At 45.8% G+C, this 15,192-nt stretch overlaps 1 protein-coding gene across 6 annotated transcripts in view; it reads right to left on the reverse strand.

Moving 5' to 3' along the window:
* Positions 1-15,192, reverse strand: part of Sp100 (SP100 nuclear antigen) — a 58,306-nt gene that overhangs the window by 32,045 nt on the left and 11,069 nt on the right. For 5 of the 6 annotated variants that reach the window (XM_048344554.1, XM_048344552.1, XM_048344553.1 and 2 more), the window contains exons 3-10: positions 12,231-12,399; positions 12,035-12,118; positions 9,790-9,867; positions 9,263-9,412; positions 8,274-8,357; positions 6,395-6,541; positions 5,189-5,263; positions 1,463-1,552 (exon numbers count right to left, since the gene is read on the reverse strand). In XM_048344554.1, the coding sequence (XP_048200511.1) occupies positions 1,463-1,552; positions 5,189-5,263; positions 6,395-6,541; positions 8,274-8,357; positions 9,263-9,412; positions 9,790-9,867; positions 12,035-12,118; positions 12,231-12,399 (877 nt within the window). The remainder of the gene's footprint in view (positions 1-1,462; positions 1,553-5,188; positions 5,264-6,394; positions 6,542-8,273; positions 8,358-9,262; positions 9,413-9,789; positions 9,868-12,034; positions 12,119-12,230; positions 12,400-15,192) is intronic. The other variant, XM_048344550.1, reaches the window with a different exon arrangement.

Genomic DNA, 15,192 nt, shown 5'->3' on the forward strand with positions numbered 1-15,192 from the left:
CAATTTCTCATCCATCTCAGCCATTCTTTGCTACTAAGATTTTCTTGGGAGGGGCTGGGGATATGGCCTAGTGGCAAGAGAGCTCGCCTCGTATACAGGAGGCCCTGGGTTCGATTCCCCAGCACCACATATACAGAAAATGGCCAGAAGTGGCGCTGTGGCTCACGTGGCAGAGTGCTAGCCTTGAGCAAAAAGAAGCCAGGGACAGTGCTCAGGCCCTGAGTCCAAGCCCCAGGACTGGCCAAAAAAAAAAAAAGATTTTCTTGGGGGGGGGTGGGGCTGGTCCCAGGGCTTCTTTTGCGCAAAGCTAGCACTCTGCCACTTAAACCACAGCTCCACTTCTGGCTTTATTGGTATATTATTGGAGGTGAGAGACTCACGGACTTTCCTGCCCAGGCTGGCTTCAAACCTCAGTTCTCAGATCTCCGCCTCCTGAGTAGCTAGGATTACAGGCGTGAGCCACCAGTGTCCACCTGCTACTGTTTTTGAGATAACAAAATGGAGACTTCCTAGCAAAAGCCCTTGGGAAAAGCATAATGAGTAGCAGTAGTTTCGCTATAATTTGGGTTTGGATGTAATTCATTTGAAGTCATTTTTATCTGCCCAATAATGAAATAGCACAGATTACTTTTTGTAAGCTTTTTAAGCTTACTACTAATGACAGTATTGTCAATTAACTGAGGGTTAGTATGCTCACTGAGCTTTATAAAATATAAGTGGTTGGAAAGATGGGGGAGAAAGATGGGAGGAATGGCATTGATCGAGACACATTGTACTCATAATCTGATTTGTGGAATTGAAACCTCTTTGTACAGCTACTTAAAAATATATATGGTTGTAACAGAAAGTCAGTATGTTATTTCAACTCAACTATGAACAGACAGAATAATGTTTTATCCCCAAACCTGTCATTTTACTAGCATATGTTTACTATATTTTTTGGTGATAGGGCCTGGGGCTTAAACTCAGGAAAGTAGTCTACCACTTGAGTCATGCCTCAAGTCCAGACTTTTGCTACATTTCCATTGTGTCAATCAATAGGACTTGTCCACTTAAACAGGTTTAGAAAAACTCCTTGACCTCTTTCATTTATCAGACTGATCAAAACTCATCAGGAGGGCTGGAAATATGGCCTAGTGGCAAGAGTGCTTGCCTCATAAACATGAAGCCCCGGGTTCGATTCCTCCGCACCACATATATAGAAAACAGCCAGAAGTGGCGCTGTGGCTCAAGTGGTAGAGAGCTAGCCTTGAGCAAAAAAGAAGCCAAGGACAGTGCTCAGGCCCTGAGTCCAAGCCCCGGGACTGGTGGAAAACAAACAAAAACTCATCAGAAGGGCTGGGATGTACTCAGTGACAAAGTACTGCTGCTATGTTAAGCACCTGCCCTGGGTTCCATCCCCAGGACTAAACAAAACCTCATCAGAAGACGGAGCTTTGGGTTTAGACGCTGACATTCTTACCTGGTTCAAGCTGGTATTGGGAGCACGTGGCTTCTTGTGCGTCTTCCCTCTCAGGTGATGCTGATGCTATTGGACTACAGTTACTGATAGCTGTGCAAAGGAGTAGATTAGAAAAGAGAGAGAGAGGAGATGTTTTTTTTTTAGCAGTCTCAGTTATGACCAAGAAACGAATGCAGTAGGTAATGTTCTAATGAGAAAACTTGAAACCCCATGCAAATCCTTGCACGCCCCCAGGCCATGCTGTTCTGCCTTTCTCAGTGGGGTTCCTGAAGGTTCCTGACACTGTTCCTGGCCCCAAGGCAGAGACCGATGGCCAGGAAGGGGTGGCCTTGCCATGGCCTGGTCCTTCCTTCCTTCCTACCTTTGACTACTCATCCCTTTTCCTTGCCGTTCCATGTTTGGCAGTCTCTGCCTCTGTGCTTCCAGTTTCAGGGAGACTCGTCTCTATCCTCCCCCTCCTACCGATTCACAGGCTGTGCAATACTCATGTTGGAGCCATAGGCACATTTTAGGACTTATTTCTTACAGCAGTTTGCTTGTCTATACCAAGATAAAAGAGTATGTACTTATAAATCAGAGGTGTGTTTCTATGTCTCTTTAGGAGACTCTGAGCAATTACATTAAAGATAGTCTTCAAAATATTGCTCCTTTGCAACTTCAAGGACAGGACATGTTTTCATGTGGTCTTGGCTCTTTCCTAGTGTGATTTCTCTGAACAACCAGATTACTAAAATTCTCTGGATTTATAAGGTTAAGAGGGAACGCACCTTCTCTCCCTTCTCTCCAGCCATGGATCATCTCTGCCACAGGCTAGCAGTTCGGTAATAAACTTTCTCTCCTGCCTGAATACCTCATGGTTTTCTCCTTTACCGGCTACCTACTTTAAAAAACCTAACAGTCATAATTGATTTTTAAAATCCAGATAGTATTATCTGATAGCCAGTATCATGTTTCTTTTTCTTTACTATATCTGTCTTCTTTTCCAGATTACCACTAAGCTATATAATCAATAAAACAGTGCTCCTCTGACTATAGTACAAGAGTGAATCACCTGGAGACCTTGCTCAATAGACATTCTGATTCTGTTGATCTGGGCTAAGGGCTAAGATTCTGTAGTTCTAACAAATTCCCAAAAGATTCTAATAAACATTTGCTGAAGGCCTGTTATCTATCTTGACTAGGTATTTGGAGCCCAAGATGCTTTCAACTTCCTTCCAATGGGAAAACAAAGTAAGGAAAGGTACTAAAACAAAACCTTGAGTGACAATGAAGTTAGCACAAAGGAGAGAGAACAGGAAGGGAGTTCTATGCTGAGGGAACAGCACAAACAAAAACTAGCTATTTAAAGCACTATAATTTGTTTGGCAGACTTAAAATTTGGAATTGCAGGAGAACTGGCATGAAATAGACTTCCTATTAATTGCCAGGCCCTGCTTGCCAGGTTCTTTTCAAATAATAGGATTTAGTGGTAAGCAAGACAGACAAGATGTTTGCCTGACTGGAGTTCACATCCAAGTAGGATGATAAAGATAAAGTGAGATAGAATAACATAAAATGGGACAAAACAGCCAGGTGTTGGTGGCTCACACCTGTAAACCTAGCTACTCTGGAGGCTGAGATCTGAGGATTTGTTTTGGTTTTAAGCCAGCTTGGGACGGGAAGTCTGTGAGACTCTTCAATTTACTACCAGAAAACCAGTGTGTGTGTGTGTGTGTGTGTGTGTGTGTGTGTGTGTGTGTATGAATGTTGGGTGGGTGGGTAATGGAAGTAGAGCTGTGGCTCAAAGTGGTAAAGCACTATTCTTGAGCACAAAAACTCAGGGACAGGGGCTGGGAATATGGCCTAGTAGTAGAGTACATACATGAAGCCCTGGGTTCGATTCCTTAGCACCACATATATAGAAAAAGTCAGAAGTAACACTGTGGCTCAAGAGGTAGAGTGCTAGCCTTGAGCACAAAGAAACCAGGGACAGTGCTCAGGCCCTGAGGACAAGTCCCAGGACTGGCAAAAAAATACCCAAAAGCCTCAGGGACAGTGTTCAGGCCCTGAGTTCAAGCCCTATGACCGACCAAAAAAAAAAAAAAAAAGAATAACATAAGATAATTTTCAATGGTGATAAATGTTGAAAAATAAAACATGGCTGACCAAGTGGTTGCTAATTGGCTACCAGAAGAACAGGAAAGGAAAGCATGTTTTGAACAGCTGATTTTGTGTTGAAATCTGAATGAGCTAGGCACATAAAGATCTGGGAATAGAAGGTGGATATAAGCTTATAAGCCTCAAGGCAAAAACTTCCATGTGTTATGCCAAGTGGCGAAAAGACCACCAAGAAGGCCACCGAGACTCAAACATTCCAAAATGCAAAAGCAAGGCTTTATTCAGGCAAGCTGCAACTTGGGCCTTGTCCTACCCACCGCCACAGCATAGGTTAGGAGGGAGCCCCAAGCTGCGATTGCACAGGGCTTATGAAGGCAAAAAAACAAAGTTACAGCCATCAAGTGTTCAAGCAAGACAAAAAACAAAGTTACACCAATCAGGTGTTCAAGCAAGCAAGATTAGGACACGGATACAAATCTGATTGACTCAGGGCTTGAGGCATTCTGAGGGCGGTTAGAGTTCTTGACCAGCTGGGCCCTAATAAGCTTGCCCTGAGTTTTCTCATAGTTTAAACAGACAACAAAACGGGGGCTGCCTGAAAATGGGGTTTACTTTAACTCTTCATTCCCCCCTGCACATGGTGTATACCAGGCGCAGAAACAAGGACAGTCCAGTTACAAATGTGACCCATTCAAGTTAGGCTTCCTCCTTTTCTCTCACATCAAATCACCAAGTAGTTTTGACCTCATAACCTGAAAAGAAAATAAGCCAGACACTGGTGGCTCATCCTGTAATCCTAGTGACTCAAGAAGTTAAGATCTGGGGGATCTTGGTTCCAAGTCAGCCCAGGCAAAAAAGTTTGAGAGACTAAACTCCAATGGAGATGCACATGCTAGACGAGCGGATGTGACTCATAGCCAGATGTGAGCAAGAAAGCTGACCGAGAGCTCAAGGTCCGGAGTTCAAGCCCTGGTAGCAGAAAATAGTAAACATAAGTAAAGAAAAAATAATCTCAAAAAAAAAAGAGGGAATGCAAATCAGCAATTTGTACACTACAGAGTTTTAAATCTTATAATAACCACAGGACAGGACAAAGATATGACCTTTGATAAACCTTTTTTTTTTTTTTGTCAGTCATGGGGCTTGAACTCAGGGTCTGCTTACTGTCCTTGAGCTCTTTTGCTCCACGATGGTGCTCTATCACTTTTGAGCTATTTTGAATATAGGACCTGACTTCCTCAAGTGCATACCGGGACTGTGATCCCCCTATTTTAAGCTTCCTGTCAGAACTAGGATAAGAAAGCATGTGCCACTACACACAGTTCTCAGTTGGTGAAGGGGGGAGTTGTGAACATTTCCACTTGGGCTGGCCTCGAACTATAATCCTCCCCATCTCAGCTTTACAAGTAGCTAAGATTACAGGCGCAATCTTAGCTGCCAGCCTATCTCCTGACACTATTCAAAGTGTACGCTCTCCCAATAAAGGAACGCTGAACACTTTCTGTTCTCGCAGAAATCATGGGTAAGCCTAATATTCTGTATTCAAGCAGAAAATGTGATAGCAGAATAAAGAGGATCCAGAATAAAATGAGCTAACCGTCCCTCCTCGGTCCTCTCGGCCTTCCTTACCGGGCTTGCTTCTCGGCGAGGTCTCCACGAGCTCGTCCTCATCACTGGCGCCTTTCGAATCCTCGCTGCTGATTTCTGCACAAATGAGGAAACCCCCTCTGGAGTCTCAGGCACTGACGTCGAGGCCCACGAGGCAGGAACGGCCGCGGCGTGGGCTCTAGGAAACCCCAGCACGCTCACTCCTGGCTGTGGAATGTCCCCCGACGGTGTGGGACTCGACACTTCTCCCAGAGCCCAACCCCCACACTGACAGGTTGAGACGTTTCCCACAATGCCCTGGTACCCTCATCTTCTTCCCTCTTCTTTCTCTCATTGTACTGGGGCTTGAACTCGGAGCCTCGAGCTCTTGCTTAGCTCTTGCACCCCATGCTGGCGCTCTGCCATGTAAGCCATGCATGCCTCCTCTTCCAACTTTTTACTGGTCAGCTGGAGACAGGACTTTGAAGGATTTGTCTGCTCAGGCTGGCTCCAATTCTCCCCCCTAAGCCTCCTGAGTAGCTAGGATTATAGGTGTGAACCACTGGCTGGCTCATTTCATTTCTTTTTTAGCTCTAAGCCAAGCCAGGCAAACAAATCCATGAGACCTTTATCTCCAAGTCATCATCAAAAAGCCATACCTGGGGGCGTGGCTCAGGTGGCGGAGTGCCACTGGGGATTGAGAAAATAGAAGCAAGAGGGCCTAACCCTGGAGTTCAAGCCCCAGCACCGGCACAAGGAAAGAAAGAAAAAGCCAGGCACAGGTGGCTCGGGTCTGTAATGCTAGCTACTCAGGAGGCTGAGATCTGAGGATCACAGTTCAAAGCCAGCCCAGGCAGGAAAGTCTGTAAGATTCTTATTTCCAATTAACCATCAAAAAGCTGGAAATGGAGCTACAGCTCATGTGGTAGTGTGTTAACCTTGAGCAAAAAAAGCTCAGGAACAGTGCTCAGGTCCTGAGTTCAAGCCCTAGGACTGGCAGAAAGGAAGGAAGGAAGGAAGGAAAGAACTTCTCTGACATCCTCAGCTCCTATCTGCACCACCCTTTCTGAGTTTTGGTATTTTCCTACTTCCCAAGGCCTCTCATGCACAAGGGTAAAGACTCGCTTCCGCTTACACAGGGGCTGGCCCCGATGAGCTGCCCTCTGGGATCCTAACAGGAGGCCCAAGACCCGTCCCTGCACGCCGCTGCCACCTGGGAACAGTCAGGAGTTCTTCAGTCCGCCTTACCTATGACGTCAGAGGCTTGGTCAGGTCTAGTCGTTGACAGGGCTGGTTCCTTCGCACCCACGTATGTAAATGGTTTTTCCTTCTTTATATCCATGAGGAGCACAGAACAGGAACTCATTTTGGTTTCATGATAGGGCAACTGGACTGCTGATTGTAATGAATAAAGGTTTTTCATTTCTTCCTCCCACGGACTCCCTCATTAGCATTAATAACCCCTCTTCCTAGCACCTCTTAGGGTTTCCTTCCCTTCCTTTTGTTCTGCTGCTAACGTTTCCTTCTACTCCTTCTCCTCATCCTTCAAAGGATCTGTGTGTATTTGCTTTTGTAAAAGTTTTTATTTTAAAAATTATTTTATTATTGTCTTTACATAGTTGTACAAAGGAGTTAGCACTCAACAAACCCAGTTTATGAATACATTGCAGCTTTTGTTTTAAAAATGAAACTACAAGGGCAACCTAGCATGCCGGAGACCCTGAATTCAATCTTGCGTGCAAATCTGTTCATGAACACCTGTACACGCACACATACACACACAAATGCAGGCACATTAAGTACTGTATAAAATCACTGATTGCCCGGGTACAATACATATGGGAAACAAATTTTGTGGTTATACTTTGGACCCATGTCCAAGATATCTCATTACTAGTGTATGGTATTGTTACAGGACAAATCTACCAGTATTTAGCCATTTTTCTATTTCAAGTGAAAACGAAGAGGACTCTTATCTCCAATTAACAAGCAAAAAGCCAGAAGTGGAGGTGTGGCTCAACTGGTAGAGTGCTAGTTGTGAGTAACAAAAGCCAAGCCAGACTGCACAGGCCCCGAGTTCAAACCCTAGTGTATGCATGCACGCATGCGCATACACACACACACACACACACACACACACATACACACACACACACACACACACACACACACCCCTCTCCAGGACCAAATGGCTTCTCAATTGGAAAGGTACAAGTTCAACTGTTATTATAAAGGCCAGTGGCTGGTAGGTTTGGGCAGGGGATTAAAGAGATATTGGATATAAAATTTCAATTAGGTGACCTATTTTCAAGCTGGAGACTCTAATAATAGTGTATTTAATTGTTTAAATTTGTTTAATTGAGGGCTGGGGATATGGCCTAGTGGCAAGAGTGCCTGCCTCGTATACATGAGGCCCTGGGTTCAATTCCCCAGCACCACATATACAGAAAATGGCCAGAAGGGGCACTGTGGCTCAAGTGGCAGAGTGCTAGCCTTGAGCAAAAAGAAGCCAGGGACAGTGCTCAGGCCCTGAGTTCAAGTCCCAGGACTGGCAAAAAATTGTTTAATTGAAAGATTTTAAGGGGCTGGGAATATGGCTTAGTGGTAGAGTGCTTGCCTAGTATGCAGGAAGCCCTGGGTTCGATTCCTCAGCACCACATAAACAGAAACGTTGGAACTGGCTCTGTGGCTTAAGTGGTAGAGTGCTAGTCCTGAGCAAAAAGAAGCTCAGGGACAGTGCCCGGGCCTAGTTCAAGCCTCAGGACTGGCAAAAAAATAAACAATTGCAAAAAAAAAAACCCCATCCAAAACAAGATGTTAAGAATTCTCACTACAAAATAAGTATGTACAAACTATATATTTAATGCAAACACCATTGAACCATGTGATATATTTGTGTGTGTGCCTGCATATGAATAATTTTCTGTGTCATGGGATTGAACCCAGGGCCGTGCACATGTTAGGCAAGTACTGAACCATTGAGCGACACTGCTAGACCCAAACATACAGAACTTTTCTTTTTCAGTTGTCAATTAAAAATGGTTAGTATAGTTTTTGAAGACAACAGTAATTGGCAATTAAACCAATAGAGACTATTAGTAAATTCAGTGAGGGAAGTAATATTTACCCTCTTCCTGGCAGGGCAGAGGGCTGGGCGGCTGCCAGCTTGTCTCCCCATGCTCCAACCAGACAGCTTCTTGTTTGTGGGACTCTGAAGATAGAAAGACCACAGCTGAGACCCAGCGGAGCCTGGCTCTTCCCTGATGCCCACTCTGCTCACACTGCTTCTCCTGTTGCTACTTACAGCCGATTTATATACATTGCCACTCCATCTGCTGAAGGTATTTGTGCTCCATTGATTCTGTGGCAATCCCTGGCTGTCTCTCCCTGTATTTCTGTCCCTCTCCCCACTTTGTGGCTGTTTTTCTAACCCTTTTCTTCCCATTCCCATTAGTGTACCAGGCTCTGCTCCTGCCCTGTCATCTTCTTCCTTCCCCTCCTGGCTCCTCCCGCCTTTCTCTTTCTTTCTTTTTTTTTTTTTTTGCCAGTCCTGGGGCTTGGACTCAGGGCCTGAGCACTGTCCCTGGCTTCTTTTTGCTCAAGGCTAGCACTCTGCCACTTGAGCCACAGCGCCACCTCTGGCCTTTTCTATATATGTGGTGCTGGGGAATTGAACCCAGGGCTTCATGTATATGAGGCAAGCACTCTTGCCACTAGGCCATATTCCCTGCCCTCCTTTCTCTTTCTACCTTTCTTTACTTCTTCTCTTTTTCTCTTTCTCTTCTTCCTTCTTCATTCCTTTCTCTCCCTTTTGTCTTTTCCTCTTTCCGCTTTCCTTTTCTCCTTCCTTCCTTCCTCCCTCTTTCCTTCATTTCTCTGTCTCTCTCTCTTCTCTCTTAAATTCCAGATCTCACAGCAGGAGCTTTACTGCTTGAACCATCTCCTTGGCCCGTTTGCTAACTTTATGCTCAGACTGTTATCCTCCTTATCTCTGACTCCAAAGTAAATGGAATTTCAGCTATGAGCCACCGTGCCTGGCTCTGTGTGATCTTCTTGCACCGAGCATTAGTCTACTGATCATCTCCCCCATACTCTAGGTGACTGAGTGAGCCTTACCTGCAAGTGGAGACTCTTGAGCATATTGTCTGAGTACTTCTTGGCTGTCTGCTTCGTCATTTTGGTCATAGATTGCATTGGTTTGCCTTCCATCTGTCTGTTGTGTGTCAGAATCGCACTCTGCCAGTTCATTTTCGAGGCGGGTAGAACCTAAATCACATTTCGACTCATAGGTATTTGGTTTGCTCCTGGTATCCGTCAGGATCCAGAAGGTAAATGCAAATCATTCAAAGCTCATAAAGCAGAGAGCGTGTAATCCAGGTGATGGGAGGAGAGCTGAGGGGCCCAAGCTGGAAGGACGCGAAGCAGGAGAAGAGGCAACAGGAAGCCCAAGGAGGAGCTGCAGGAGAGTCCAAGGCTGGGGAAGTCACTGGGTGGGCAGAAGCTACAGCCCTGGTGGCCCACATGGTGGAAGGCGGAGCCACGGGTGGGCAGGTAGGTGGAGCCATCAGTGGGTGGGTGGGGCAAAGCAACCAGCACCCCCAAAGGAGATGGGGAAGTATCACACACAAGCCCATGGCACAGACCGTCAGACGGCGAGGGAACTGGAGACCTGCGAAGTAAAGACCACGGCAGGCTTCTGAGATGAGAGCTCTCGCCACTTTCTGCAGGGGAGAAATTAGAAGTTCCTTTCAGAAACTTAAACTTGGGGTTCTCCCCTATCCCCCTTGTCTTTGTTCTGAAAGAATCAGAGTATAAACTCCATGCCAAAGCCAGGCTGGGGCTGACAGGTTATATTGGATTTCCCCCCCCTGGTATTGGGGCTTGAACTCAGGGCCTGGGCACTATCTCTGAGCTTCTTTTGCTCAAGGCGAGCCCTCTACCACATGAGCCACAGCTCCACTTTCAAGTCTTTCAGCAGCTAATTAAAGATAAAAAAAATCTCACTGACTTCTCCTGCCTGGGTTGGTTTTGAACCATGATCCTTAGACCTCAGTCTCCTGAGTAGCCAGGATTACAGGAGTGAGCCTCTGGTGCTTAGCTCTCCCTCATTCTTTTTTTTTTTTTAATGAAATATTTTTAGTGCTTCTAATAGGTGATGTGCAGTTACATAAATCACGTCGAGTACCTTGCTTTTTAGATAATGTCATCCCCTTCCCTTGCCCACTTTCAGTTTTTTCCTGCTGTCCCCACTCACAAGTTGTACAGTCCCTTTTCAACACAGTACCTAGTGAGTACCACTCTTGCATTTTCTACCTGATTCTTTAAAACAGACATTAGCTCCAGGAGTGGACAAGAGAGCCAGCTGCACCCCCGGCTTAATGATTTCCCCCCCGGCCACCTCAACAGTGTCCCCTTAGATGGCTTCTAGAACTTGGATGGCTTGACATTCACGGTCCAAGGAAACCTGCCTTGGTTCCCAGACCTGCCCTGCGCAGCGGCCCTGCCTGAGTCTCTTGAGGTCCCGGTGCCGCCTCTTCCCCATGGGTCTGTCCCTACGATTTTCTCTGGCTTCATGCTTCTGCCTTTTCCTCTGGATTTCGTGGGTAGCAGTACCCGGTAAAGAACACAGGCTCTGGGGTCAGAATGTCCAGGAGGCTCCTTAGCTCATCGGACCCCAGACAAACTCCACACACAATCACTCTGGCTGCCGCTCCCTCCTCTGCAAAGTGGGCACCTCAGTGAGAGCAGTGCGCTAGATGAACAGCAGCCAGGGCAGACCTCTCAGGGCGCCTTGCGCTGTCCTTTGCCCCTTTCTGCCCTTCACTTCCCCTCCTCCTTCCCGTTTCTCTCTCCGGGTGCCCCTGTGCTCTCCACTCACCTCTACCACTTCTTCCTGGGCTTCTGTAGATCTGCTTTGCTCCTGGAACATTCCTGCTCTTGAACAACCCTGTCCACATGGAAATCTACCCCTGCCAGTCAGTGCTGGGGGCTCACACCTGGCGTGCTAGCTACTGAGGAGGCTGAGATCTGAGGATTGTGGTGCTAAGCCAGCCAGGGAAGTAATGAACCACCAAAAAGCCAGGCGTGGAGCTGTGACTCAAGTGGTAGAGAGCCAGCTTCGAGCATAAAAGCTCAGGGACAGCACCCAGGTCCTGAGTCCAAGCCCCAGGACTAGCACACACACACACACACACACACACACACACACGCACACAGAGAACTCTATCTTTTCCTGTGTGTTCTATCATCAACTCTGATATTGTGATATAGTAAGAAATAGGTATTTTTTGGTCTCACTTGTTAAAAATTGATGAGCCTGCTGCAGCATTAATAGGACCGGTGAAACCTTCAGGAGGTGGAGCCTAGCGGAAGGAAGTTAGGTCTTGGGTGGGGGTTGGGGTGTCTTTGACAAGAGACCCTAGAATCTGAGCCCATACTCTTTTCTTTACTTCTACCATAAGGTAAGTGCTCCTTGTCTTGATCGACACAGGCCCAAAGGGACGGGGTCAAGCAGTCACCCAGTGACACCTCTGAAGCCACGAGGCACAGTAAATCTGTCCTCTTTCAAGTTGATGGCTCTCAGGTAATTTATGTGTATTTGGGTTTTTTTTTTTTGAGACAAGGTCTTTCTTTATGAAACTGGCTGACTTCAAACTCAGGATCCTCCTCTGCCTGAGTGTGGAGTTTACCGCTGTGTACCTCCATACCCAAGCTTCAGGTAGTTATGTTGGGAAGGAAAACCTAACATAGAGCCCGGATACATACTCCCATATTTGACTTCTCTATGGTTCAGCCACATTGCGTTTTCAACTTGCCCTCTCTGCCATGGATTTCATTGTTCCTTTTTCGTCTAAGGAGAGACGTTGTTTTGAATTTGCTTGTAATCACCTTGTTCAATCCCGAGATGGTTGTTGGGCCTCTCATCCATTTCTTCTCCATCACCCTCTTGGGAATTCATTTTTTTTTTGAGTTCTGAGAGTTGAGGAGAGAGCAAGAAGAAAAGAGATCAAGAGAAGCTCAGTATGTGATTGTTGGGGGGAAAAAATGGCACTGGGCCTCAAAAGGTGGTAAGAAGCCTGATTACCATCTGAAAAGCTTTCGTGAATGTGAGCTAATTCAGGGTATTCCTGCATGTTGACCGGGCTGAAGAGCGCCTCCAGAACTTCCATGTCGAACGTCTTCTCCAGTGCCTCGAGAACCACGTACGCTACGTTGTGGATGGGGACCAAGTTTCTACAAGAACTCTGACAGTCCTTAAAAACAATTAAATGGAGAAAATTTAAGCACAAGAAGATTCCTGGAATGTAACTTTATACTTAGTGTTGTTGTTGTTTTTATAATTGGCATATATGTGTATAGCTGTACATAAGTGTATATATTTCCCCCCATCTTTTTTATGTACTAGGGCTTGAATTCAGGTCCTCTTCCACTTGCCTTGTTTTTCTGGCTCAAGGATAGTGCTCTCCCACTTTCGATATGCCTCTGCTTCCAGTATTTGCTGGATAAGAGTTTCAGGAATTTGTCTGCCTGGGCGGGCTTCAAACCATAACCCTCAGATCTCTGCCTCTTGAGTAGCTAGAATTGCTGATGTGAGCCACTGGCATTAGGCCTTTTAAAGATTATCTTTAGATATTTGTACACAGGAATTTCAATTCAGCATGTCAGTTTATAAGTATAATGAATCCTTCCCCTATCCCAACCACACCCAATCTACTCACGTTACCTGCTCCCCTTTCGACTTGTCCTCTCTCCATTTCTCTGCCCGCCTTCCCCTTGACCACCTCCTTTCTTTGACAAAACATGTTTCAGTTTTCTGGTATTCGCTTTGTGAAGCAGTAAGTTAGCTGTCCAAAGGAGTTACACTAATCCTTGTGTGTGCCAAACTTGCGTCACAAACTCGTTTGTGTGTGTATACACACACACGTCCCTATCTATGTCTTCATAGGTGTTTGTAGATGAGAGACAACATGTACTGTTGGTCTCTTGAGCCTGACTTACTTCATTTAACATAATTTTCCCAGGTCCATTCATTTCCCGGCAAATGACTTAATAATATTATTTCTGATGGATGAGTAAAATTCCATTGTATGTGTGTATATCTTTTTTTTCTTCTTGATCCATTCATTCATTGTAGGACATCTAGGCTGTTCCATTACTTGGCTATTATGTTTGTTTGTTTGGCCATCCCAAGGGCTTGGACTCAGGGCTTGAGCACTGTCCCTGGCTTCTTTTTGTTCAAGGCTAGCACTCTACCACTTGAGCCACAGCGCCACCTCTGGCCTTTTCTAGATATGTGGTGCTGAGGAATCGAACCCAGGGCTTCATGTATATGATGCAAGCACTCTTGCCACTAGGCCATATTCCCAGCCCTACTTGGCTATTATGAATAGTGCACCAATGAACATAGGTATGCAAGTGTCTTTACTATATCTTGAACTGTAATCTTTTGGGTAGCAGATAATGTATTTTCAATTTCTCTACTTAGGTATATTCATGTAAAGTTTTAAGAATTTATGTATTTGTGAAGCTATCGAACAAAACAAGTAACCCCTTCCATCATAAAAATACCCACTGGTTTGGGGCTGGGGATATGGCCTAGTGGTGAGAGAGCTTGCCTTGTATACATTAGGCCCTGGGTTCGATTCCCCAGCACCACATACACAGAAAATGGCCAGAAGTGGCGCTGTGGCTCAAGTGGCAGAGTGCTAGCCTTGAGCAAAAAGGAAGCCAGGGACAGTGCTCAGGCCCTGAGTCCAAGGCCCAGGACTGGCAAAAAAAAAAAAAAAAAAAAAAAAAAATACCCACTGGTGACATATTCTTCTCTCCCTTGTTTATATTCTTTGTAAGATGGAGTAAGTTTGAAGGAGGAAGGTGAATCAAAAGTTAATTGAGGGGCTGGGGATATGGCCTAGTGGCAAGAGAGCTTGCCTCGTATACATGAGGCCCTGGGTTCGATTCCCCAGCACCACATATACAGAAAACGGCCAGAAGTGGCGCTGTGGCTCAAGTGGCAGAGTGCTAGCCTTGAGCAAAAGGAAGCCAGGGACAGAGCTCAGGCCCTGAGTCCAAGGCCCAGAACTGGCCAAAAAAAAAAAAAAAAAAAAAGTTAATTGAGGTGTAACCAAAGTCAAGATACTTTGGAGGTGGGCTTAGCAGATAATGAGGGCTGTCCTGTTAACTAGACAACTCCTGGCCTTCCCTCAATTCTGATTTGGCTTGAAGAAAACCAGGTGATCATTCCCTCTGGCTGAGAACTTGGCCACGAGAAAGTATATTCATGGAGTTAAAGCAAAACTCACTACACTGAACCTCCAACTGAGCCTATTGGTAAAATTCACCCAATACCTACTATAGCAGAAGTTGAGAGAGGCAAGGGAAAAACTGAAAGATGTCGCATAAAGAACATCAAGCATCTACTCTCAAATTTGTCCTGACAGGATACCTTGTATGTTTTAATGTTCTCAGATTCAGTTTTTTTTTTTTTGGGGGGGGGCCAGTCCTGGGCTTTGGACTCAGGGCCTGAGCACTGTCCCTGGCTTCTTTTTGTTCAAGGCTAGCACTCTGCCACTTGAGCCACTTCTGGCCATTTTCTGTATATGTGGTGCTGGGGAATCGAACCCAGGACCTCATGTATATGAGGCGAGCACTCTTGCCACTAGGCCATATCCCCAGCCCCATCAGATTCAGTTTTTAAGATTGGTATTAGTTAAAATGTGGTGCTAATTGCGATTTCACTATGTCAGTTTAATAAAAGAATTCATCAGTTCATCAAGAATATTTTTAATTTTCACTGTCGTTTACGTCGCGCGGTGTGAATTTCACTGTACAAAATGTACAAGACCTTGCACCCGTGTGGGGCAGCCCTGCTTCTGATCTGGCCTGTTTCACTGCTGCTCACCCCAGCTCCCGAGGGGGCCCCAGAGCACATTCCTTCAGTGAGAGGCAGGGCCATCTGCAGAGACTCTGCCATCCATCTTCCATCTTCCTCACAGAAGCAAGCGCACCACTCACAGGACACATGAAAATTGTCGAGTTATACCTTGAAT

Source organism: Perognathus longimembris, chromosome 4, assembly GCF_023159225.1.
Source record: "Perognathus longimembris pacificus isolate PPM17 chromosome 4, ASM2315922v1, whole genome shotgun sequence".
NCBI lineage: Eukaryota > Metazoa > Chordata > Mammalia > Rodentia > Heteromyidae > Perognathus > Perognathus longimembris.